At 35.3% G+C, this 23,818-nt stretch overlaps 1 protein-coding gene across 15 annotated transcripts in view; it reads left to right on the plus strand.

Moving 5' to 3' along the window:
- FUT8 (fucosyltransferase 8) overlaps nt 1-23,818 on the plus strand; it is a 232,076-nt gene that overhangs the window by 159,103 nt on the left and 49,155 nt on the right. For all 15 annotated transcript variants that reach the window (XM_036277553.1, XM_036277619.1, XM_036277527.1 and 12 more), the window contains one exon: nt 4,521-4,635. In XM_036277553.1, coding sequence (XP_036133446.1) covers nt 4,521-4,635 — 115 coding nt within the window. The remainder of the gene's footprint in view (nt 1-4,520; nt 4,636-23,818) is intronic.

Raw genomic sequence — 23,818 nt, forward strand, 5'->3', positions numbered from 1 at the left:
TCTGTGGGTGGTGACTTTTCCCCCCAGTAACTATAGGCTACATAATAGTTCACACAGGCCTCAGTTGTGTAATTTGGAAAAACTTAAAAGTTGAACCTCTGTTCAGTGTGTGTGTAAGACTGAAAGATAATTTCTTAAGAAGGCAGTAAGTTGTAGGTTGTTGTTTGTTTTTTTCTCCAACTAAAATTACTCTTTTTCATAAAAAAAGATCTCAGGTGAGAGTGATAAATATAAAAAGTATAAAGCATCACATATTAGATTCTTGCCCTGTTTGAAAGAGTGCACATGGAAACAGTAAAGCTGTGAAGTATCCTGTGCATGGATAATGTTGACACATTAAACAAATGCCTGAAATGCTTCACAGATGACCCTGTTGTTCCAAAGCATTGTGAAAGCTGTTCTGCTTAGTTGGGTAAATATTCTAAACTGTGGCTAGATTTTTCATTATACTTGTATATTATTAATAGTTTTGCTTTGTTAAAAGGGACTATTATCAGATATTTTATGTTAATTGTGTATAGTTCTAATGATATTCTATGATAGTAAATAAGACTTTAGTTTTTCTGTGACTGCCGGTGTTTTGTTACTAAATGGTTTAACATCTAGTTAAGAACCAGGAATAAAAGAGAACTGAGACTGTGTCGTGTACTCTTAGATAAGTTGCCATTGTTGAGTGCTGGCTTCATCATCTGCTGAGTCCTCACTGATCAATCTCCTTCTTCAGGGTGCTATAAGGCAGTGGGTTGTGGGTTATTTTTCTGACTAGCCTTACTGTCACTTACACCCAATGGATTCTTCCTCTTAGTTGTAGAATTATTAGTAGGTACTCTTTAGAAACAAGGTAAAAGTTCTGAAACAACTCTGAGGCATTCTATTATAGATAGCAATGTGTTAGTCTGTTCAGGCTGTTATAACAATAATACCAAAGACTGGGTAGTTTATAAGCTACAAAAATTTATTTTCCACAATTTTGGCATTTAGGAAGTCCAAAAACTAGGCATCTGAAGATTTTGGAGGCTGTTGACAGCCCTCTTTCTGGTTCATAGACAGCGCCTTCTCATTGTGTCCTCACATGGTGGAAAAGGCTGGGGATGTTCAGTTGGGTCTTCCCTCATGACTTACACACCTCCCAAAGGCCTCACCTTTTAATACAGTCACATTGGATGTTAATTTTTTTTAAGATATGGATTTTGAGGGGAGACACAGATATTCAGTCTACAGCAAGCAGCCATCACATACATTACTACTTTGTGTGTATTAACATTAATCATTTAAAATTTTTTTTTTCTTTATTGATTTTTAGAGGGAGAGAAAGGGGAAAGGAGCGAAAGATAGAAATATTGATGAGAGAGAACATCGATTGGCTGCTTCCTGCATACCCCCACTGGGGATTGGGCCCATAACCATGTGCCCTGACTGGGAATCGAACCGGTGGCCTCTTGGTGCATGGGTAGACACTCAACCACTGAGCACCAGCTGGGAAATAATAATCATTTTTTAGAAAACTATATGGAGCCCTGGTCGGTTTGGCTCAGCGGTTAGAGTGCCGGCTGGCAGTCCAGGGAGACCTGGGTTCAGTTCCCACTAAGGGCACATACCTCGGTTGCAGTTTGTCCCTGGCCCTAGTTGGAGTCATGTGGGTGGCAACCAGTTGATGTGACTCTCTTGCGTCAGTGTTTCTCTCTCTCTCTCTCTCTCTCGCTGTATCTGAGGATGCATGCAAAAATGTCCTTAGGTGAGGAATGAATAAATGAAAGAGAGAGAGAGACAGAGAGAGAGAGAGAGAAGAAAAGAAAACTATATGGAAGCTTTTATAATACTTTTTTTTTTTTTAGTTTAAAGAGAGAGGAAGGGAGAGGGAGAGAGAGAAAGAAACGTCCATGAGAGAGAATATCAACTGGCCGCCTCCTGCCTGCCCCCCACTAGGGATCCACAACCTGGGCATGTGCCGACTGAGAATTGAACTAGCAACCTCTTGGTGCAGGGGTCAGTGCTGAGCCACACCGGCCGGTCTATAATACTTATTTTAAAATGAAGTAACTTAGTTTTAGAGATGTCAAAATAACTTTCATATAACACAGAGTTAAGAGTTGGAGCCAAAATTGGGAAATAGGTCTGTCTAGCTCACAAAGTTCTTTCTCCTCTGATTCAGACTTTCTGATTTTGCATATTTATATTGAGCACAGTCCATATTTTTGTACTCCTGATCCCATACTTTGATGTTTGTTAATGCAGTAGTTAAAAGCCTAAGCTTTAGAATCAACTGCTTGGGTTTGAGTTTCCCACCCTTCATTTCTGAACTTTATGACTTTGAGCAGATTATTTAGTCTCTCAGTGTCTCACATTCCTTATCTAATTTATAAGGTAGTCGTGAGGATTACAGAAATAATGTAAAGCACCTAAAATAGGTGTCTGGCCCATAGTAAGAGCTCAATACCTGTTCATTGTTGTTCATATTATTTAACATTACAGATCTACTTTCTCTAAGTATTTTTTTGAACCTCCAGCTAATGCTTTATGTTTTTAGTTAATACCATTTTATAGGTGATTTCTAGAATTGTATGTATGATATGATTTATTTTTATATATACTTTTCTGAGAAATAGAAATAAAATTTTAACTTTATAATTTTCACAAGCAAAATATACATACTCATAAGCATTCCTTGAACAGAAGAGTCAACATAAAGTGTGGAGGAGAGTGTAGAGAGGGATGAAGCTGTAGCTGTAGCTAATTAAATATTATTCCCCAAACTTTTATTCTACAAAATTGGATTTCTGAAAGGTAAAAATTATCAATAGTATCTCATTAAAATTTTTGAAGTTTTTCTTTTACTACTTTTTCATCATTCACTTATCTATTCAAAGATACTTACGGAACATTTTCTATGTGGCTAGTGCTATTCTAAATGATGATTTAAAAGAAAACAGTGGAAAAAAGAAAACCCTGCCTTCATGGGGCTTATATTTTAGTTGGGTTTTATCCAAAGATAAAATAAAGAAGTAACGATGTGTATTAGAAAATGATAATAGCTTAAAGAAAATAGAGCAGGGAAGACAGAGGGAAAACCAAAGGATGGTGATGATGATTGGGTATTGAATTTTTAAGTGAGATAATATGGGAAAACCTTATGGGAGAAGGTGATATATGAGCAAAGATTTGAAGGACATTTGGGTGAGCCATGAAGATGGTTATCTGAGAAACGAGCATTGTAGGGGATGGAAGAGTAAATGCAAAGGCCCTGAAGTGGGAACATGCCTGGCACGTTCAAGGGTTAGTGTTGTTGGCTGAAGTAGACTAAGCAAGGAAGACAGTAGTAGGAGATGAAATCAAAGAAGTAATGGAGGAACATGTCTGGGGCCTTGTAGGTCAAAGTAATAACTTTAGATTTGACTGAGTGAGATGAAGATCCTATTCAATGTTAAGAGCAAAGGAGTAACCCTCACCGTTTAATAGGCTATGGCTGCTCTATTGAGAATAGAATGTAGAGCTAGGCAAGGGCGGAAGGAGAGTGTAGACCTATTCAAAGGCTACTGAAATAATGCAGATGAGAAAAGATGGTAGCTCAGTTGATGGTTCAGTGCTCACTGGTAGTAATGCCAGTGGTGATACATGGTCAGAAAATTGACTAAATGTTTGCTGATAGAGAGAGTGGAGTTTTGTTCTTTTTTTACAGTACATGTAAGTCATGGCTTTATTTAATGCTCTATAAATAAAACCATCTGCAGCAGCCCTGAAGTTTCTCTTGTTAATGTCCTGAGTATTTTAGTTTACTCTGTAGGAAACCCACCATGTTATAATTGAAATTACTGATGCTACACAAAAAATGGGGAAAATGTCTTAATCATTTTATTAGTTTAGACTAAGAATTATCAAATTATGGCCCAATGGCCAAATATGGCTCGTAGCTTATTTTTGTGAATAAAGTTTTATTGGAATACAGGCACATCCATTGTTTTACATATTGTCTATGGCAGCTCTCCAGCTATAAAAGCAACAGAGGTACACAAAACCTAAAATATTTACTACTTGGCCCTTTATAGAAAAGTATTTGCTGACCCTTGGTTTAGACCATTGTTTAAGAGTTGTGTCAAAATTTTTCTGTGATCTTTTTCCAGCCACTGAGTGTTAAAGTATAAATAGAAGATTTAAGAGGGGACAGGAAATGATAGTAGAGAGTACAAAAAGGTACAATTCAAATACTGGCACCAACTTAATTTCTTTCCCTTATGTTAATCTGCCTACTATTTTTTGCCATAGGTATCCACTTCTCCCTAGAGTCTGTAGTGCTCTGTGTTGGGAAGTAAGTGCAGCTGACTGGCCTGGGGCAGGGGGAGATAGGTTTTTCTTACCAGTAAGACTAATTGTTGAATTTCACAGCTTTGATAGAAAATAAAAGATGTGTATCAGCATCAGTGTGAGCATAAATCTTTATGAAGAATTTGACTCTCTTCTTATGATTGTGTAATCCTGTGATAAGTACAAATGAGTAAGACTTCCAATGTTGTTTTCTTTTTTAGGTCTATAATGACGGATCTATACTACCTCAGTCAAACAGATGGAGCAGGTGATTGGCGGGAAAAAGAGGCCAAAGATTTGACAGAACTGGTCCAGCGGAGAATAACATATCTTCAGGTAAGAAGGTTAAGTTAAGAAATAAACTTGAGTGAAAAAGAAGGAAAATCATAATAAAACTAAAAGTAAGAGTTGCTGTTGGTTTTTAGTCTTCCTTGCTTTTCGATAGAACTTACTAATTTTACATGTTTATTCATACACATTCTCTGTGATGCCTTGAGTGGAATACAGAGATGGCTAAAACAAGACTCTTGCCCTAAAGGTGACTACTTCCTAAACACACGCCCACACACACGCATGCGCGCGCACCCATACAATTACTATGCAAAAGAGAAAGTTCCACATTTCATACAAGAGATATAGATGAAATCGTCAGTGGAGGAAAGAGATGTTAGGGATAGTTTTGTGAAAAAGGTGTTATTTGAACTAAACTGTAAAGGATAACTAGGTAGGATTTAGACACACAGAAATGGAAGAGAAGAGCAGACTAGTTGGAGCAAATGATGTGAATTTTGGCTTATGTGAAGGGAGGGATAGAAAATAAGCTGAGTAAGGGTAGATTTGGGAGCCAGATTGCAGAGGTCCTTAGGTGCAGGTTAAGCTTTATGGTGTATAAGTAGTAAGTGGTTACCAAAATATTTCACTTATTGCATAAAAATCATTTTAACAACAAATAGGAAATAAAAATCACAGGTAAACCTCAAGTCCTAAGCCCTTTTAAATATATTCTCTTCATTTTTTGTTGTTCCTTTTTAGTTATTAATATTCATATCCAATCTTACATATTTGTGAGGATAGAATTGACTTACTTTTGAATTTTGGTTGTTTTTTTTTTGGCTTCATCTGCCATAAACTTTTTTCTATTTTGGAGACACAACCTACTTTTGAAAAGTTTTTACACATAAGAGTGGCATGATGAGTGGTGCCTTCAGTGATATTAATCTGAAAGTAGTATTTTGGTTAAACTGTGTTAGTATTGGAAGAGACTAGAGGAGATCATTTAGGATATGAGGACTGTACAGCAAGTGAGAAATGTTGAGGTATGTAGCAGTTTGTATTGGCGGTGAAGAGACCAATTTGAGAGACTGGGAAGATAGAATTGATAGGCCTTTCCAAGTAGGTTAAAGAGATGAAGTGACTGGGATAATGGAGGCATCATTAACTGATGAGGAACTTACAGATAGAACAGTTTTCAGGGGGAAACGATGTTATAAGTAGAATTCTTCAACACTCAAGTTGAAATTACCATGCCTGTCCTTTTCAGTACTATTGTTGGCATACTTTCTGAGTAGTCATTCTACTTTCCTTTTAAGGTTAAAAGCAGAGTATTAGCCAGTGACTGGATGTGTATATTTAACATGCACATTTTCTTATACTTAAATAGGAAAAAATAGAAAATCAAGTGTTTAAAGAGATCATTAAAAACCAAACTGATCTTGGCATGCTGTCTTGGTCTCATACTCCCACGGCCATTCATCAGAGGTGTCTGTGGAATGAGAAGCGCTTGCCTCCTGTAGGGAAGAGGTAATTATCTCTTATCAACTAGAACCTCATTCAGTGAACTATAAACAGCTGGTGGTGCAGAACTGGCATCCTCATTTAAAATGGAAATAACTATGGTTTCTGAGTTTCTTTCATTTCCACATATTTATTAAATTTTTACCCAACAAAATTTATATTTAAACTATGATTTGGTCATAGTTCAGCTCCCCACACTGTAGCAAGAAACTGCTTAAGTTTTTATTCCTTTTGGTTTTTAAGTGGCCCAGTGCTTTCACCTATAGTGCAAATTTGATCCTCTATGTGCTGATTTCTCTGGTTATGTTTTAGAGAATTTCACTTGTAAGTCATGCTAATGAATTAAAACAACATTGGCTTTTTTAATCTTTTAGGCTATAGCAAAATAGCATTTCACTTGAATCTTAACTTCAATTTTATTTTATTACTTTTTCAATCCTCACCCGAGGATATTTTTCTATTTTTGTTCACATAGAGTGGGAGGGAGAGAGAGGGAGAGAGAGAGAAACATCGATGTGAGAGAGACACATCAACTGGTTGCCTTAACTTCAATTTCAAATATTACTATTTAACAAATTCTTACTTTTATGCTTTTCTTTTTTTTCCATCAAAAAAAAGAAAAAGTGATTTTTAATATTCAAGGAAACAGTGAAAGCCTTAGTAGAAAAAAAACGTTTTAGGAAAATAATTTTTTTCATTTATTTTCTTTAATTATTTAATGTATTCATGGTCATTTTTTTTCTATGCATTCTAAATGTATTTTGAATTCAAGAACTACTTTTAACATCTTATTTGTTGGAGGTTAAAGATGTCAGTCACACTTCATCTCTGGATACAGGTGACTGAGAGTCCTTTCTCCCATTCCAACAAAATTAAACATAAATATTTTTAAGGAATGCCTTCTCTAACTGGAATATTTATTCCCAATGTATTTTTAAAACATGACAGCTATTTTAACAGAATGATTTTTCACTGGTTTAATGAAATGGTTTAGAGAGTTTAATCAGAAGAGTGGAGCTATTTATGTGGATTTTAGAAAGTGATTACATTGTTCTGGCCAGTATGGCTCATTTGGTTGGGCATCGTCCAGTGCATGCAAAGGTTTTGGATTCAATTCCTGGTCAGGGCATATGCCTGGGTTTTGGACTTGATCCCCAGTAGGAGGTATGCAGGAAGCAGCTGATTGATGTTTCATTTTCACATCGATGTTTCTCTCTCTCTCTCTCCCTCTCCCTTCTTCTCTCTCTCTAGAAATCAATAAATATTCCTTTTTAAAAAGAGAGATGACCAAGAAAAAAGTGTAATTGAAAAAAGTGTTTTCAAGTCTATTGATGTTCCCACACCATTATTTTAAGTGAAATATTACTGCAAAAATTAGATTCTTAGAGACTTCAACAAGTCTTAAAAAATGAATAGCATAATAGGAAATAAAGCTAAAATGGAGGACAGAGAAAAGAAAATTCTTTACTTTTTATACCTGTATTCAAAATAAAAATAAGCAGTTCGTGTAACTTACTAGTGGAGTTTTAGAAGGCTTTCTTTGTTTATCCCAATAGCCAGCATTTATATAAAAGATGATAATAGCTCTGGCTGGTGTGGTTCAGTTGGTTGAGTGTTGTCTTGTAGTTGCTGGTTCGATTCCCAGTTGGGGCAAATGCCCAGGTTGTAAGCTCCATCCCCTGTTGGGGTATGAGCCAGAGGCAGCCAATCGAAGTTTCTCTCTCACATCAATGTTTCTCTCTCACTCTCCCTCTTTGTCTCTATCTCAAATCAATAAAAACATACTTTAAAATAAATTTAAAAATATAAAACATGATAACAGTTTATATCTAAGTAGGAGATAATAGGGGAAAGGTACAGTAAAAACAAATGTTTTTAATATTTTAAACCTATTTGGGAGACTTTCGTCATTTAAATACCTTATTGTATTCCTGAGACTTTATAATTTACTTTCTTTTTTAAAAATATGTTTTTATTGATTTTTTTAGAGAGAGAGTAAAGGAGAGAGAGAGAGATAGAAACATCAATGTAAGGGAGAAACATCGATCAACTGCCTCCTGCACACCCCCCACTAGGGATTGAGCCCACAACCCAGGCATGTGCCCTGACCAGGAATTGAACCAGACCTCTCAGTCCATGGGATAACATTCAATCCACTGAGCCACACCGGCTGGGCTATAATTTACTTTCAGTGATTGGTTTGGGTAGTTGCAAAGATTTTCAATTCTACTAGATTGTTACTCATCCTGAAATTTCTTATCAGTTCTCATAATCACAACAAGCATTTTAAAAAATCCTAATTGTTTTAGGTATAACATAAGTATTTAGTACAGTATAAGTATTTAGTTGTTTTAGAAAGCAACCTAGATTAAGTCCCTGTTTTAATCCATAATAGGTTTCATTTTAAGTCCAGCCCTTTCTCCAATCCTTTGAATTGAGCAAATATCATTATGTCTTATGAAACCCTGCTTGACTTATAGTCATATAGTTCAGTTAAGTATGCTCTCAATTTTAAATTTCCATTAATTTATCCTATACCTTGGTTTTACTTGGGAGAAGCAATTTCACAAAAGAAACTGGAAAATAAAAAGGTACTTAGGGCAGCCGGACTTCACTGGAACAAAATTCCATGGTTTTCTTAATTAAAATTATTTTCTATTTACAGTTGAAGGCCCTATGACATGGTATAAAAAGGCTAAACTTGCTGAAAGGTTGTAGTCTGATGGAGGACTCTGCTGTCAGGCTCAAGTAGAAGGGACCAGTTCTCTTCAGGTCCTAGTCTTTTACATGTTTATCTTAAAAGTTCTTCATCCAGAAAGTGAATATATAATATTGGGTCATTTTATTTTTTGTTTTAGTTTTATTTAAAAACATTAGAAAAAAATTTTTTTTCAATTACTTGGGTTGTTTTAAATACCATTTCATGCTGGTGTTTACTCTTATGCTATATAAATCATATCAAATTGAGATAGTGCTGTTGTTTAGATTCCTCTAGTTTCTGACATGACTTCAGGCTAATTTTAAAAGTTGCACAGTGCTAATATTTTTATTATGAGCTCACATTTTACCATAATGTAAGTCATTTTTCTAGACTTTTGAATGACATGGAAGAGATTATCTTTTCATTATGGTTATTGGAATATACTTTGCAGCTCATGTATAATTCTAATTAACTCATATTACATAAACAGTGTAAGAGATCACAATGAATTAGTTTCTTTACTTGTTTGAAACAGTTGGAAGTTGGCAACTATGACAGAGAGAGCTCCTAGTTAGGACATCTAGATTATTCCCAGTTTAGCTTGAAATTACCGAGTTCAGAATGATTTTTTTTTTTTTCCCTGCCTAGCCGTAAAGTTGATGCTTTAAGCAAAATAGAGCTCATTTTAGATGGAATCTAAGTAAATATAAAAAGTAGCAATAATAAAAGATTTTTTGTTTGTTTGGGGGGGTTTTGTTTTGTTTATGTTTTAAATAGGACTTTTACTAGAAATTGGTAGGTTATTATTTTTTTAAGACAAAACGTGAAAATGGGAAACAATTATTTTATTTTTTAAATGAGAATACAGATTTGTGGGTATTGTTTTTTCATTTAAATATAGCTAATGAAAAAAAAAAAGTTGGAGAAATAGCAAATTTCCCTTTTCCTCTATGGATTCCAGTGATTGTGAATAGTCTTTTGGAATGTAAAGTATCCAGGTTAGCCCTGGCCTGTGTGGCTCAGTTGGTTGGAGTGTCTTCCAATACACCAAAAGGTTGCAGGGTTCAATCCCTGGTCTGGGTGTGTACAGGAGGCAAGTGATCAATGTTTCTCTCTCACATTGATGTTTCTCTCTCTCTCTCTCAAATCAGTAAGCATGTCCAGTGGCTAGGTTACGCTTGAATGCATTATTGATACTATTAAACATCTATTTCAGATTGTAGAGAAAGCGTTCACTCTAACACAGTGTGTGTCTGGTCCTATTTTTCTTGGACAAATTCTCTAAAATACATTTCAGGCAGAATATAACTATGAACTTTATTTATCTGCTGGTACACTGACCATGAGATCAAACCAAACATTAGGTGTTCTCAGAATTGTGAAGTGTGTTCTATGGAGTGATTCAGACAGCAGTTGTAATTCTATAGCCCATCAGGGATGAGAACCAAAACAAAGCCAGAGGTGGTAATAACTGTTACTCATTAGGAAAACTCATTACCCTAGCTATAGTGAGATATTTATTAAATGTTTAAAACAGCTGGAGTAGGAAGAAACTTTCAGGACCTTTCTCTGTGTGAAAAAAAGTTTTAGCTTAGCTTGGAATGAGATCAAATAGAGTATAAAAAACAGACAGTTTCAGAGAACTAAGAGCAAAGTGTATACTGAGAAAGAATATCTTTACCCAAGATCAGAAATATAAACAGGTTCAATGAGGAAAGAACCAGAAGTGGTAAGTGGGTATGGTGCCAAGGATGTGTGTGTTTCATGCCTCGAGTCACCTTCAACATCTGACGACTCTATGAATGAGTAATGTCCACAATGTCCTGTCCCCAACAGCCCTACTCAGTTTTTGTAGACTCATGCCTATGGCTTCTTTTATGGGGTCAATCCATCTTGTATTTGATTTTCTTCTTTTCCTGCTGCCTTTTATTTTCCCTAACATTATTGTCTTTTCCAAAGAATCCTGCCTCCTCAAAGTAGGGTACTTTGGGCACATCATGAGCACTGTGGGCACAATCCTGCCTCCCATGATGTGCCCAAAGTGCCCAAAATACCTAGCTTTAGTTTTCTCATTTTTACCTTCAACAATGTTTCAGTCTTAATTTGCTCTAGGACTGACTTGTTCATCTTTCTGGCAGTCCAGGGTATCTGCAGAGTTCTCCTCCAGTACTATATCTTATATGACTTCATTTTTTTCTATCAACCTTCTTCACATCTGTACATAGTAATCAGCAACACAAGAGTGTGGATGATCTTAGCTTTGGTTTCTAATGACATGTCTTTGCTCTTGATGATCTTTCCTATTCTTCCATTGCTGCCCGTCCAAGTCTGAGCCTTCTCTTGATTTCTGGGCTTCAGTCTCCAGTTGACTTGATGACAGAACCAGGAAAAGCAAAATCTTTAGCATTTTCAGTGTCTTCATTTCTTATGTTAAGGTTGTGTATTCTGCAGTCTTGATTTTTGTCTTCTTGATATTCAAATGCAGTCCTGCTTTGACCCTTTATTTTTTCACTTTCATCACAAGTCATTTCAAGTCATTGATACTTTCTGCCAATAAGATGGTATGATCTGAATATCTTAAGTTATTGATATTTCTTCCAATTTTCACTCTTCCTTCCCCCAAGTTTAGCCCAGTTTTTTGTATAGTATGTTCTGTGTAGAGATTAAACAAATATGGAGATAAAAATGCACCCTTATCTGGCACCTTGCCTATAGGAAGCCATTCTGTCCTTCCTTATTCTGTCTTAACAGTGGCTTCCTGTCTATAAGACAAGTTTTGCCTCAGCACAATCAAGTGCTAGGACACTCACATTTCTGTTAGAGCAACCCAGAGCTTTTCATGATTGACGCAGTGGAAGGCTTTACCGTAGTCTATAAAATACAGACTGACCTTTATCTGAAATGCTTTGGAGCTCCCCAGTAGCCAAAAAATGCTCGCAGTTATATCTCGAGTGCCTCGTCCTTCTCTGAATCCAGCTGGAACACCTGGCATTTCTTGCTCCATGTAAGGAAGAAGCCTTTGCTGCGTCACCTTGAGCGTCACTGTACTTGCGTGGGAAATGAGTGCAATGACTCTGTAGTTACTGCAGTCCTTGGCTTCTCCCTTCTGGACGACTGGGATGTATACGAAATGTTTCCAGTCTGTAGAACATTGTTTTGTTTTTCATATTTGTTGACATATTCTTGTTAAGATTTTGACAGATTCTGTCTGTGTGGCTTGAACTAATTCTGTTGATATCCTGTCTATCCCTGGTGATTTGTTTCTTTCCAATGCTCTTAGGGCGGCTTTCACATTGCTCTCTAGAATTACAGGTTCCTCCTCACAGGAATTTTCTTCAAAGGTCTCTGTCATCCTTTTGTCACTTCTGCACAGATTTTTAGTATACTGTTTCCATTTTCCCGTTATTTACTCCTGGTGAGATGATGTGCTTCCTCGTTGGTTGTTCAGCATTCCCTCATCTAGGTTAAAATTTCCCTTTTATTTCTTGAACCTTTTGGTAGAGATCTTTTGATTTTCCTTTTTTGTTTTTCTCTTCTATCTCTTTACAGTGATGTAATAGTCTCTTTATCTGTATGAGATAGTCTGAAAAATTGCATTCAGGATTCTAAGCCTGATTTTGCTACCTTTTACTTTTCCCTCTTGCCTATCTCTAACAGTTTTTAACATTTTTTTCTGGCATCCACTCAGTTTTTCTTTTCTTTCTACTTCTTGCATTTTTTTCACATCCTTCCCTAATAATATGTCTAGTTTCAGTCCACAGATTTGGTTTTCAGTCAGTTAAGTTTAACATTGCAAATGTGTTTTTATGTGAACTTTAAATCCATCGTGAATGTTACTTATTTTATATTTTGACACTATGAATCTTATAGAGCTCTTCTTCAGCTTTATTATAATGTTTGATTTAAATAGTTTGTGATCCATACCACAATCTGTTCCTGGTCTTGTTTTGACAGAGAGAATACAGCTTTTCCATCTCCTGCATCCCGTTACATTGTCTGTTTGATTTTTATATTGACCATCTATTTTAGTATAGAGTAGTTTCCTTCCATGCCTACTTTGTTGAGTGTTTTTGTCATGAAAATGAGTTGAATTTTCAGATGTTTTTTTCTGCAGCAGTTGAGACGATCATGTGGTTTCTTCCTTTATCTTGTTGATGTGGCATATTACATTCATGAATTTTTATACATGGAACCATCTGAATGGATAGAGAATATATCTGAACGGATAGAGAAGACAGGTCATTATTTTTACCATTGCTTGTTACTATTTTCTCTCAACTATTTCTTATCTTTCCAGTAACTGCTGTCCTTTAACCATTGTTCATTGTTAAACAAATTATCACCTATAAAAATTCAACACTTTTATATGCACATGTACCATTATTTCTTCTATCAACTTAATGCATATCAGAGGCTATCTAGGATTGCTGGAAGAAGTCTAGTTAACGTTCTGCCAGTAAAATAGCCCTGTGGCTTTGGCTTTTTCTCTTGCTCAGATATACCTGATGTTGGTGGGTTATTTTGTTTGTTGGCTTGTTTGGAGGTTATTTTGGTTTATTTGCTTTATTTTGAATTTTGGTCTGAATCCTCTTCCCCTGGTGTGATTAGAGCAGCTTGACTTGCAGGGTTTAGAAGTGTCAGGCCTAGTAAAGGAGACCATATCTTGAAGCTGCAAGTATCATTAGAAATAAAGAGAGGAGTTTTATAGTATGTCATATGAGAGGGTTGAGTCTGTTTAAAGGGTTAGGGATAAGATAGATACTGTGTTTAGCTTTGCAACCAAAGGATCCAATGCCTTGCCCTTTGTACTTACATATGGATGAAAAAGGAAATAAAGCTGAACCCTAAGAGAAAGCTTATAACTATAAGGAGTCCTTCCTGTGTTCAAAGCCTGCATCCATCCCATACTGGCTTGAAATAGTCTCTTTAAGTGTTCACTGCTGGAGTTCTTTTCTTCAAAGAAATGTTATGTTTTTATTTTACATGAGAAGATATACAGTACTATATTGTTCTCAAGATTTAAATTGTTGAATAAAAGTTGGTTTGTCATTTTTAAAAGGAGCTTATGAGAGCAAATGTCACTGGAAACACAAAATCATTAGTTTGCCAGTAAGTAAGTAGCATTATAGATGTGAGTTAAATGTGCATTAAATATTTGAAACTGTGTTAGGCAAAAACTGCAGGCTTCTGTTTCTGGATAAGATGTAATGAACACATTATATGCTATTCTTCCTGCTAAATACAACAAAAAGAAATTCTGTACAGAGTGAATTTCCTGTGTGTGTGTGTGTGTGTGTGTGTGTGTGTGTGTGTGTGTGTTTCTCAATCCTCACCAGAGGATATTTTTTCCATTGAGTTTTAAAGAGTAGAAGGGAGGGAGGGAGAGGGAGAGGGAGAGAGGGGGGGGGAGAGAGAGAGAGAGAGAGAGAGAGAGAGAGAGAGAGAGAGAGAAGAGAGACTCATTGATTGGTTTTCTCCCACATGCACCCAGACCAGAGCCAGGGACCAAACCTGCAACCCAGGTACATGCCCTTGACCAGGAATCGAAACTGAGACCCTTTTGGTGTGCAGGCTGATGTTATAACAGCTGAACCACACCAGCCAGGGCTGTTTGTTTGTTGGTTTGCTTGTTTATTTTGCCTCCTGTGTATCTTAGTTAGGGGTGCTGAATATTCTTCCAACCTAGACATGCCAGTGAGTGGAGCCAACCCCCTCCCGCCCCAAAGAAAATACTGTTTTGCTTATTCCAGGTGAACATCATGAAAGGTTGCTTTCCGAACCTCCCTGGGTGCCACATCTGTGGAGACTGAGCACATAGCCTTGTCACCATACTTACTTTGAAATAATGAAGGCACCCCTACCTCTCCCAACTGGTATTAGAACGGCAGAGACTTTGGACAAAGCCCACCATTGCTTCACTGCAAGAACACGGCAGTTCCTGTTCCTCTTCCAACTAGGGTTGAGGGAGTATTAGGAAGAGGAGGGAGTTAGAGAAAGGGATTGTTAAAATCTGTGTTTGAAATCCCAGGCAGACCTCTGAATGCCATGAGTAAATCTGATCAGAATCAATATAGAAAGAGATTTGAGAACTAAACTCTGGTATAATATACTACCCAGGCTTCAGAATGGCCTCTAGGTAGTCCACAAGTGGGGCAGAACAAAATACCACTGAAAAGGCTTTTAACAATTAAATTGACATTTGAGCTACAGGCCATAAAAGTGAACTAGGAGTCTGAACAGTTTGCATACTGAAACAGAAAGCAGACTCGCATAACATAGTACTCATCATCATACCAGGAAAATCTTAATTCAGACGAAAAGAGATAATTAGCAGACACCACACTGAGATGATACACAGATGTTGGAATTACCTGACAAGGATTTTAAAGAAGCTATAATAATAAAAATGCTCCAATAAGCAATTACAGACTTGAAACAAATGGAAAAAAGAAAAGAAAGTTTCAGCAAAGAAATAGATGATACAAAGAAAAACCAAATGAAAATTTTAGAACTGAAATATACAATAACCTAAAATATTGGCTTATAGTAGAATAGCTATGACTGAGGAAAGAATCAGTGCCCTTGAAGTTAGATCAATAGAAATTATTCAGTCTGACAACAAAGAAAATAAAGGTTGAAAAAAGTAAACAGAGTCTCAGGGACCTTTGGGGCAGTAATACAATTTTTTTATATTTGTATCTTTGGAGTCTCATAAGGAGAGTGAAGTAAGAGTGAAGATTTGAAGAAATAACTGAGAAATTTCTAATTTGATAGATCATTTAGACAGAAAATTAATAAGGAAATAATGGCATTACATGTCACCTTAAATCAGATTGATGTAATAGACATATATAGAACATTTCATCCAATACACATTTTTTTCATCTGTACATAGAATATTCTCTAGAATAGATCACTATATTAGGCCACAAACAAGCCTCACTAAATTCAAGAAGATCAAAATCATATCAGGCATCTTTTCTGACCACAGTGGCATAAGACTAGAAATCATTTACAGAAAGGAAACTGGAAAAACACAAATACGTGGAGTCTAAAAAATACCAGTGGATCAAAGAGGAAATAAAAAATTACCTTGAAACAAATGGAAATGAAAACACAACTTTTCAAAATTTATGGCATGCAGCAAAAAGCAATACAAAGAGGGAAGTTCATAGCTGTACAGGCCTACCTCAAGAAACAAACAAAAAAGTCCTACATAATCTAATTTTACACCTAAAAGAAATAGAAAAAGAAGAACAGACAAATGGAAGGAACTAATTGAGATAAGAGTATAAATAAATGAAACAGAAATTTAAACAATAGAAAAGAACAATGAAACTAAGATCTGGTTCTTTAAAATGTTCAACAAAATTGACAAACTTTTAGCAAAACTAGTCAAGAAAAAATAGAAAGAGCCCAAATAAATAAAATGATAGATGAAAGAAGAGTTTACAACCGACAAAACAGAAATAGAAAGAATTATTAATGAATACTATGAATTACTATGAACAACTAACTGTGTGCCAACAAATTTGATAATGTAAAAGAAATAGGACAAATTTCTAAAAGCATATAACCTCTCAAGATGGAACCAGGAAGAATGAGAAAATCTAAACAGATCCATTACTATAAAATAAAATTGAAGCAGTAATTAAAAAACAAAACAAAACAAGAAAAACCTCCCAACATACAAAGTCCAGGACCAGACGGCTTCATAGCCTACGAGTTTTATAAATAATTTAAAGGTAACTTCACACTTAGTGATGAAAAACTAAATGCTTTTCCCCTAATAGTAGAAATGAGACAAGGATGAACATTGTCACCACTCTTATTTAGCACACTATTACACTCTTAGAAATTCTATGCAGTGCAGTAAGGCAAGATGAATGAATGAATGAATGAATGAATGAATGAATGAATGAATGACATATGTACTAGAAAGAAAATTATCCTTATTTGCAGGTGACATGATTGTCTACAAGGAAAATCCTAAGCAACAGTAACTACATGACAATAAACTCATAGAGCAAATAAGTGAATTTAATGAAGTCATGAGACATATGATCAGCAAACTAAAATTAATCATATTTCTATATGCTAGCAAGAAACAACTGGGCCCTGGCTGGGTGGCTCAGTTGTTTGGAGCATTGTCCTGAATACCAAAAGGTTGCTGCAGGTTCTATTCCCGGTTGGGGTGTATATGGGAGGCAGCCAATCAGTGTTTCTCTTTCACATTGACGTCTCTCTCTCTCTCTCTCTCAAATCAATAAAACACATCCTGAGTGAGGGTTAAAAAAATAATAAGAAGAAAATAAAAAAAAACAATTGGAAACCAAAATTTTTAAGACACCATGCCATTTAAATTGCTCCAAAAAATGGAAATGCAATACTTAGGTAAAGATACCTATCAAATGCTGATGAAATAAATCAAGACCTAAATGAATGAATGGACGGACCATGTTCATGAGTTGGAAAACTCAACATAGAAAAGATGTCAATTTTTCCAAATTGATCCATAGGCTAACACAATTCCTATGTAAATCCCAGCAAGTCTATATAACATACAGTTAACCATCTTAAAGCGAACAATTTAGTGGTACTTAGTGCATTCACAAGGCTGTGCAGTCACCACTTCTATCTAGTTCCAAAATATCTCACCAACTCAGAAGAAAACCTGATACCCATTAAGCAGTTGCTCTCCATTCCTCAAGTCTACCTTCCCTCAGCCCCTAGAAACCACCAATTTGCAACCTCTGTGGATTTGCCTTTTCTGAATATTTCATATAAATGAAATCATACCATATGTGACCTTTTATATCTGGATTTTTGTCTTGGCATAAAGTTTTTGAGTTTTATTCGTGTTATAGCATTTATTAGCACTTCATGTTTTATGGCTGAATAACATTTCATTATATGTGTATGCTGAACTTTTTTCATCCATTCATTTATTAATGGACATTTGAGTTATTTTCACTTTTTGCTATTTGAGAATAGCATTGCTGTAGATATGCTTTTTCTATATGTATTTGTTTGCGTATCAGTTTTCATCTCTCGAATATATACCTATGAGTGGGCAATTGAGAAAGGTGCAAAAGCAATTCAGTGGAAAGACAGTCTTCTCAATAAATGGTATTGAAATAATGGACATCTTGAAGGAAAAAACCAACCTTGATCTAAACCTCACACTTTATATAAAATTAACTCAAAAAGGGTAGTAAATCTGATGTAAAATAAGTATGACATGTAAAACTACAAAACTTTTAGAGAAAAGTGTTGGAAATGAATCTTTGTGACTTAAGCTATAAGTTCTTAAATCTGACACCAAAAGAATGGTTCATAAAATAAAAAAAGCAATAAATTAAGCTTTGAAAAAATTAAAAACTTTTGATCTATGAATGACCATGTTGAAGAGGGAGAAAAGACCAGCCCAAGAATGGGAGAGAAAATCTGCAAATCACATATCCAACAAAGGTCCTATATCCAAATTGTATTAAGAACTCTAATCTTAATGATAAGAAACAACCCAATTAGAAAATGGGTAAAAGTTTTGAAAATACAACTTTACCAAAGAGAATATACGCACATGAAAAGATGTTCAAAGTCATTAACTATTAAGGAAATGAAACTTAAAGACATAATGAGATACCACCACATACCTATCAGAATGGCTAAAATAAAAAATACCAAGAAGGTACAGGAACTGGCTCTCTCATACTAATGTAAAATGGTACAGCCATTCTGGGAAACAGTATGGCAGTTTGCTGTAAAGTTAAACATACTCTTGCCGTGTGATTCAGCAATTATACTACTGTGTATTTATCTTAAAAAAATGAAAACTCATGTCCACACAAAAATCTGTGTACTCACATGCATAGTAACTTAATTAGTAACCCAAACCTGAAAACCTAACTGTCCTTCATTGGGGGAATAAACTCTGGTACAATCCATGAACAGAATACTACTCAGTAATAAAAAGGAATGAACTATTTACTGGTACACACAATAACTTGGATGGGTTTTAAGAGCATCATGCTAAGTGATTAAAAAAAAAAAAAAAACAATTTTAAAAGGCTAAGAGGCTAAATGTTGTCTGATTCCATTTATAACATTCTCAAAATGACCAAATTGTTTTTGTGGACAACAGATCAGCAGTTGCCAGGGATTAAGGTTTGAGGAAGGGTATGAGTCTAAAAAGGTAGTATAAGAAGATTTCTGTTTTGATACAACAGTTTGTATCCTGATTGTGGTAGTGATTACATGAGTCTGTACATATCACAAAATTTGATGATAGTACTATACCCCCTAAAAAATGATGCGTGTAAAACTGGTTAAAAACAAATGATGCCTATATTTTAGTTAATAATATTGCAGAATGTCAGTTTCCTGGTGTTGGATAATGCATCATGATTAAGTTAGATGTTCTCATTGGAGGAAACTGTGGAAGGTACATGGTAACTCTTTGTACTGCTTTTGCAATTTATGGTGGGTCTTCAATTATTTAAAAATAAACAGAAACAGTGTAAAAGATTTTGAAGGCTAAAGAAAACAATATTAATTGGTTAGAGCACTATTAAATGGAAGCAGTAAGAAAAGGATTTTTTAATTAGAAGAAGGAGGAGGAGGAAGAGGAAGAGGAGGAGGAAAAAGAAGGAAGAAGAAAAAAGAAAGAAGAACTGGGGATTCTGAAGAAATTTATGCTCAGTTAACATTGGATTCTTAGTGCATGGAGAAATGGAACAAAGCTTTTATCCAGGAGAAGAGGTAGCAAGATTTGACATCTGGTTTAATCATTGTTGATGGTTTGATTTAAAAAACAGTGTGTAGACTAGTGCTATAAGTACCAGTAGTACCCTGAAGAATAGCACTTTGCAGAATGGAAGAGCTAGCAAAACAATGTAGATTACTCTGACTTTTATTTAAAACAAAACAAACCTACTGCAGCAGCCTCTGCACAGGAACAAAGTTTCTTTGTGTCTTCTATCTCATATCTTTTGATCCTGTGTAAAACAGGGCTAGCCATTCTGGAGCTTGCTTTTACTTTTCTCCTTCTTTCCCCTTTCTCCCTTCTTCCTCTTACCCTGTTTCCCTTTTTTTCCCTCTCTTTACCCCCTTTCCTCCCTTTTTTTCCTTCCCTTCTTTCCACTTTTCTATACAACTTCCTCCTTTCTCTTTCTCCCCATCCTCCATTCCCCCACCTTTTTAAAGAGTACCTGCCATATCATCCTGTGTTTTCGTTGTGAGGAAAGAGAGCCTAAGGGGTCCTGTTAAGTAAAATGATGGTGGAGGACCTTTCTGAAATCCAGCCTTAATTTTCTAAGCATGCTGTTTTTAATATGACCAGTTAAGCTGGTTCTGAGATCTGGGTATCAGGCTGTAAACTTATAGAGAAAAAGTAAAGGTGCTTGAATCTAGCAGAATTCTTGTTTACTATGTTAAGAGACAATAATTTTCAGTCTTGGCTTTTAAAAATAAGAATGCTTTTTAACTTTTTTAAAAATGATTATTAGCTATGCCTAGAGTCTTCATTTTAATTACCACTATGTAGTACTTCAGTTCTCTCGGTGCTTCATTACCTTCCCTGCTTTAGTTTTGAAAATAATTTAGAGAAATAAAATCAGATTGTTTCCAATAAGGTGAAATGCTTTCACCACACTGTTAATTAATCTTTTCTTCAATACCAACACAAAGCTAGATGTTGCAATTTTTTAAACAAACAAATTAAAAATTGTTTAGTCTTATGATTAGAGCAGACAAAGAGCACAATAACATTTAACTTACCTGCTCTTTCCTTTGTTTTTTTTTTTTTTCTGACCTCTCGTTATTGGAAATAGGAGCTATCTGTGGCTTATTGTTATGGAATATTATTAGAGAGGATCTGGAAGGATTCCCAGGGCTTGGATTTTTTATCCTTAAATGTAAGTTCTTCAACCATAAAAAGACTAGAACACATAGGAAAAAAGTTCCTTGACATTGGTCTTGGCAGCAATTTTTTTTTTTTTTTTTTTTTGATATGACACCAAAAACAGACACAACCAAAGCAAAAATCAACAATTGGGACTACATCAAACTGAAAAGCTTCTGCACAGCAAATGAAACAATGAAAAAGCAACCTATGGAATGGGAGAAAATATTTGCAAACAATGTATCTGGTAAGGGGTTAACATCAGAATATATGAGGAACTTAATAGCAAAAAAAAAACCAACATAAAAACTCCCAACATAACAAAAATATGGACGAAAGACCTGAATTGGTATTTCTTAAAAGAAGAATGTTAACACAGGAATGGTCAACAGATTATTAAACATCAGTGAAATGCAAATCAAAACCACATTCTGTACCTTTTAGAATGGCAGTTGTCAAAAGAAAAAAAAAAGGTAACACGTTTGTTGAGGGTGTTGAGGGTTTGTTTGTTGGTAGGAATGTAAATTGGTACAGTCATTGTGGAAAACAGTATAGAAGTTCCTCAAAAACTTAAAAATAGAAGTACAGCAATCCTACTTCTGAGTATATATCCAAAGGCAATGAAATCATTATCTTGAAAAGATATTTGCACCCCCCTGTTTATTGCGGCATTATTCACAGTAGCCAAGATATGAAAACAACCTATGTGACATACCATACCATCAGTGGAGGAATGGATAAAGAAAAGTGTGTGTGTGTGTGTGTGTGTGTGTAAGTGAATGTTATTCAGCCATAAAATAGAAGAAAATTGTGCAATTTGTGACAACACAAATGAACCTGGAAGACATTATGCTAAGTGATATAAGACAAAGACAAATACTGCATGATCTCACTTACATGTGCAATCTAAGTGAGTCAAATTCATAAAAACAGTAGAACAGTAGTTACCAGGGGCAGGGAGGTGGAAGAAATGGCGAGATGTTGGGCAAAGGGAACAAAAGTTCAATTATGTGGGATAAATTCTGGGGGTGTAATGTATAGCGTGGTGACTGTAGTTAATAATATGGTATTGTGTACTTGAAATTGGATAAGAGTTGATTTTATGTTCTCCCACCAAAAAATGGCATTGCTTTTGTCTGTGTACATGAAATGCAGTTGAACTAATAGTTTGTTAAGCATTTACTATTTGCAAGAGATGCCTGGAGATAGTATGTTTAGCTTATTTTGACTAAATTTTTGTTGTTGTTAATTTAGCCTGTTAGTGCAGTGTTTTGGTCTTTAATTACAGGGCAGAGAAGTGAGGGAAATTACATTGTGGATGGAAAATTTTCCTCTGAAGAGGCTCTTATATGTGTGTATGGGAAATATAAATAGTCACGGCAAAGGGCTTTGCCTATGATTTAATTGAAAAGCCATAGAATCGGTACTATTTCATAATATTACATCATTAACTCACAATTACTACTAATTTACTAAGCGAAGGCAGTGGAAACCTCTAAATCCTAGTAATGCTGAAGTAATATAATAATGGCTGTGGTTTACTAGTCAATTCAAAATTATTATTTTTTAGCAAAATAGAATTTAAGCTGGCTTCCTAATTTGAAATATGTCCAACATTAATTTTTTTATATTTCGAAGTAAAAGACTTAAGTATTTCAGAATTATTATGGTGCCTTTAGTGAATTAGTAATCATTTAGGTTTAAGAGATGCTGCTTCCCTTAATGTGCCATCTTAGAGTCATAATGATTTAAATATACTTCCCAATGTTGACTTATAGGACAATGAGAGCCAATATAGCTTTCAGTTCTGTTGAGATAGGGTCTTTCTTGGAAACTAACAGTAACAGAAGAAATGCCTCAGAGAGTGTTTAAAAAATCCCCACAGCCCAGCCAGTGAGGCTCAGTGGACTGAGTATCATCCCTTGGACTGAGAGGTCCTGGTTCAATTCCTGGTCAGGGCACATGCCAGGGTTGTGGGCTTAATCCCCAGTAGGGAGTGTGTGGGAAGCAGCTGATCAATGTTTCTTTCTCGCATCAATGTTTCTATTTCTCTCTCCCTTCCTTTCTCTCTAAAAAATAAATAAAAACATACAAGTGTTATGATGCAGAATTATAACTGTAAATATGTTACATAACACTTACCTTACAAGGGCCCATGATTGGGCCACTTTGTAGCATTAAATGCAAAAGGTATTCCTTTTATCCAATGTGAAATAATGTCTCTTAAAATTGTGAGGATAAATGGGATATGTTTGAATTAGCTTTGAGCATATATTATATCATTTAGTGTCATAGGTGAACAGAGGGCAAAGATTGTGGAGGGAGGTCATTTTTGTCACAATTTTAAATTAACAAATTGAAGCAAAATCACATGATTGAATTGCTAATAAAGACTGAATTAGAGAAAACTATATCTTAAACCTGTCTTTGCAAAGTTCTTTAACTAGAGTATGTTGTCCCAAGTAATTTTGAAAAATTTACCTCCTATTTTTAAGACTTGAATAATCATCATCATTGCAAGAAGCAAGAATGTATGTGCCTGTTGAGAAGTCTGACATTAAGAAGACCCTATATACAAAAATCTCACAATTAAATTTATACAGCTCATAATTTTACTTAGCTTTTCATAATTATTCTTTACAATATGGACTTCCATTGACTAATGAAAAAAGTACTTTTACTTAGCATTCTATAAACACAATAAATTATATCTTTCAAGGTTTAGCTAAAATGCAGTTTTATTCAAAATCCTTACTAGTCCAGCTGAAAGTGATTTTTTTCTCATTGGAAGTCCATAGTTTCTTAATACCTTGTTTATCACAGTCTTAGAATATTTAAATTATCTACTATTGTAGTTATTGATGTGTATGATTTTTTTATTCTATTGAATTATCATCTCACATGTTTCCTTGTATATAGTAAATGCTTAATAAATGAGCAAAACTTCATCTGTACTTGGTCAATGAACAATCCTCAAGGCAGAAAGAGGGAGGAATGAGTGAGATTCTCTCCCAGTGGACTTATGGGGGTACATTTTCAATCTGTATTTTCCCAATCTTTCACTGCCAGATAAGAATTATTTAGTAGTGAGCCTCCTTTTGCTGGGAGTATATTGTAATCTA

The sequence above is a fragment of the Molossus molossus genome, unplaced genomic scaffold, assembly GCF_014108415.1.
Source record: "Molossus molossus isolate mMolMol1 unplaced genomic scaffold, mMolMol1.p scaffold_m16_p_1, whole genome shotgun sequence".
Lineage (NCBI taxonomy): Eukaryota > Metazoa > Chordata > Mammalia > Chiroptera > Molossidae > Molossus > Molossus molossus.